Genomic DNA, 3,645 nt, shown 5'->3' with positions numbered 1-3,645 from the left:
CCCATATTTCAGATTGTACCTCTTCAAGGCAGACCCTATGACCCTGCTTTTCTGTGGTCCATGGTAAAGCGGGAATGTAAATGCCTGGCACTGTGCATTCCAATCATGCCCCTTCCAAACAAATATTTTGCCAATGCCCTGAGTCCCTGTGGAAGAAGACAAGTGGAGGCAACACAGTGAATGAAACTGGAGCACAAAGATTTTCTTCTCTTACAGTTTTATTGCACTTCAAAAAAAAAAAAATAGCATCTAGGATGTGACATAACGTGGGAAATGGGGCAGGAAGTGCCTGCCTTCAGTTCCCACAACAGCTGTTCTGAAGGATTTGTAAGGCTGATCCTAAGAGACCGTGTCTTCCTCCTCCTCTTCCTCCTCCTCCTCCTCCTCCTTCTTTGAAGTGTGGAATTCGTAGATGACAGCACAGATGCCAGCCAGCCAGGCCGCCACGGTGCCAGCAAAGAATATGCAGAAGCCAATGAGACACAGGAAGATGTAGTCTTGCTTGTGCAGCTGGGTCAGGCAGCTGAGGCGGAGCTGTGCCTCCACCGCAGGCACCTCCAGGGCCCGCAGGCCCTCTGGGCTGTGGCAGGTGATGTTCTCAGCGTCTGCGGAGGGAAAAGCAGAAGCAAGGCTCTCTTGCCTGTGTCTTAAGCATTCATTAACAGGGGTCCTGCCAGAAAAATGATGGAGGAGTTTGCTAAACTCCTAAAAGACGTCTGCAGACTTCACACCCCTGTCACTCCCTGGCTTAGGACAGGCAAACCATTGCCAAACCTTCACCAAACCATCACCATCCACAGCTGCCAGGTTGCCAGGATGATTTCTGTGGTGTTGCCTCCATCAGAAAATACCATCTGTGGGGTTATGCCACTGTGTCAAACTGCTGTCCCTGCATTGTACATCGCTGCTGATGGAGCACCTTTATTTTAATACAAGAGCACTTGTGGGTTGTTTTTTTTCATCTCAGACACTGTCTGAAGTGATAGAGCCTGAATTATGCTGGAATAATGAGGCTTGGGCACATTTGACAAGGAGGGTGGTTTGCAGCTGGGCACAGCCTCTGTGAGAGAGGAAGAAGAACCTCCTCAGTGATTCATTTCCACTGAAATAAGGCCACTAGCCTGTCACATTGCAACATACATGGTGATAAAACCGATGCTGGCTTTTCCCTCTGAAGCTAGCAAAGGCTGCGTGTGGTAAAAGCTGTGTCTCCTCGTAGTGTCTGTAGAGCACAGTGTGCCCTCATCCAGGGCCCTCACTGTCCCCTGCAGGTTTTGAACTGTCGGGGCCAGACACAGCAGTGTGCCAGACACAGGCTGGTCACTGCTTGATGCACTGGATGGATGGGCCTGAGGGAATCATGGACTGTTAAGGGTTGGAAGGGAAACATGGAAGTCATCTAGTCCAACCTCCCTGCTCCTGCAGGGCCACCCAGAGCAGGTTGTCCAGGATCGCATCCAGGTGGGTTTTGAATCTCTCCAGAGAAAAAGACTCCCCAGCCTCTCTGGGCAGCCTGTTCCAGGGCACTGGCACCATCAAATGAAGAAGTTTTTCCTCATGTTTAAATGGAACCTCCTGTGTTCCAGTTTGAGCCTGTAATCCCTTGTCCTGTTGCTGGGTGCCTCTGAAAAGCACCTGGCCCCATCTTCTTGACCCTCACCCTTTAGATATTGACAAGCATTGATAAGATCCCCTCTCAGTCTGCTTTTCTCCAGGCTAAACAGCCCCACAGCTCTCAGCCTTTCCTTGTAAGAGAGATGTTCCAGTCCCTTAATCATTTTTGTAGCCCTCTGTTGGACTCTGGTAATTCCTTGTCTCTCTTGAACTGGGGAGCCCAGAACTGGACAGAGCACTCCAGATGTGGCCTCACTAAGGCAGAGTAGAGGGGGAGGAGGACCTCCCTCAACCTGCTGGCCATACTCTCTTTAATGCACCTCAGGAGACCTTTCATTGCTGGGAAAGGGAAAGGCAGCACTAGAGGGGAACAAGCTACAGGGGATTTATATTATATTACATTACATTATATTTTATCATATATTACAGCTGCAGTTCATGCTGATATCTCTCATTGTCCTGAGTATAACTGGAGAGCTTTTATCTCTCTATCACTCAAATACATCTAGACTTGGGCAACTCTGTGTCAGCTCCTAGATGGTACAGGTCCAGCTGAGCATAAAACACTGCTGCAAAGGTGCTCTGTGAAGTGGCAGCAGCTTTTTGAAGCCCAGGATGGGAACCTGCTTGCAGCAGATTTCAGGGCTCTGTCCCAAGATCCCTCTGCACTGGAGCTGTCGGCTCCTGTCACAGCCCTCAGTTCAAGGCCCCTGGTCCCGCTGAGGCAGGAGCTGCCCGGGGGCAGGCGGGTGCCGGTGCTGGTGCTGGAGCTGGAGCTCTGTGTGCAGCCCTTGCAGAGCCTCACACCAGGCCTGGGAGGTGCACGGCCTCCTGCAGGCTCGCCCACAGCTCCTCACCAGCACACAGCAAAGCCCAACAGAACAGGGAAGTGGAGCAGAACTCTGGGAGCTCCCAGGTTTCTTTGGCTTTCCCATTTTCCAGGGCACGGCACAGTGATCCATACTCCTACTTCCACTCTTTGCTGCCACTCCACTCCTTTCCCTTCTCCTACCCTCCCAAACTGACTGGAGTGAGCTTTATCCTCCTGTTACAGGGTTCAGTGTGTTATCTGCAGTCTTACTGATAAGAACAGTACTTTTTTTACACTGTTCCATAACTGCCTGTAACCAGTACGAGGAAAATAAGAAACTTTACAGTCTATAGGGAGCTTACTACTTCTAATAAGACACAGAGATGTCCTTAGTTCAGTTCTGTCCAAACACCAGCTTCCATTTGCCCTTCCCTTTTCTCCCCCTGGGCTCTTTTGTGGCCCTCTCTTACTCGATGGACAGGCTTTTCAAACAGTTCCTCTTTTGCGCTTTCACCACAGCGTCCTGCATTACTGAAAATCAAGCGTTCTGTGGTGGTATGCTGGGCTCTGTTCTTTCTCAGTTTGGTAAAACTGAGTTTGTGTGCTGCAGCTGCAGAGCAAAGCACTGCCCGTGGGACCAGGGTTCTTCTGGGAAAGGGAACTGGTTTTACCCTGCCTTGTGAACACTCAGTGTCCATGGCCCAGTTGTAGAATCTTTCAATATGATGGGAAGCCGCTGATTTTGGCATCCCAGGTGATGTAAGGAAAGAAGTCTTGGAGACCCTGTTTTCAACAGATGTTTTTTATTGAGAAGCAAGCTGCACTGTGCTGCTGCAGCCCGTGGGACTTGGTGCTCACACCTGCATTGCATGTACATTTCTTATTTTGGAAAACTTAAAATAAAAGAGACCTAATTTGCTCTGGGGTGCTGCAGGAAGAGTGGGAACATGCGGAGCCTCCCAGCCATAAGCAAACAGACACTTTTCTGAGCACAGCTTGTGTTCTGTTTCACTGGATCAATCAAATTTCATCTAGAACCCAACCCATAGCTCCCATGGAAACTCTGAAGGGTCTTTCACTGACTTGTGAGCGTGGGGTCACAGTCTGCTACAGATGATCAGTCAAATGTACCTGCTCTGAGGGCCAGGAGCATGGCGACAGCTGGAGGTGGCAAGATTTGTCATTTTTATCTGTCTTAGCACAACAGCTGTGGTGCTCGT

General features: G+C 50.0%; 1 protein-coding gene across 1 annotated transcript in view; it reads right to left on the bottom strand.

Moving 5' to 3' along the window:
* Window positions 1–339: 339 nt before the first annotated feature.
* The window catches only part of LRRC52 (leucine rich repeat containing 52), a 5,283-nt gene continuing 1,977 nt past the window's right edge, over window positions 340–3,645 (bottom strand). The window contains exon 2 of the mRNA XM_008942315.1: window positions 340–605. Coding sequence (XP_008940563.1) covers window positions 340–605 — 266 coding nt within the window. The remainder of the gene's footprint in view (window positions 606–3,645) is intronic.

This window comes from Merops nubicus, unplaced genomic scaffold (assembly GCF_000691845.1).
Source record: "Merops nubicus isolate BGI_N331 unplaced genomic scaffold, ASM69184v1 scaffold22066, whole genome shotgun sequence".
Classification (NCBI taxonomy): domain Eukaryota; kingdom Metazoa; phylum Chordata; class Aves; order Coraciiformes; family Meropidae; genus Merops; species Merops nubicus.
This window is presented reverse-complemented; position numbering and strand designations above follow the sequence as displayed.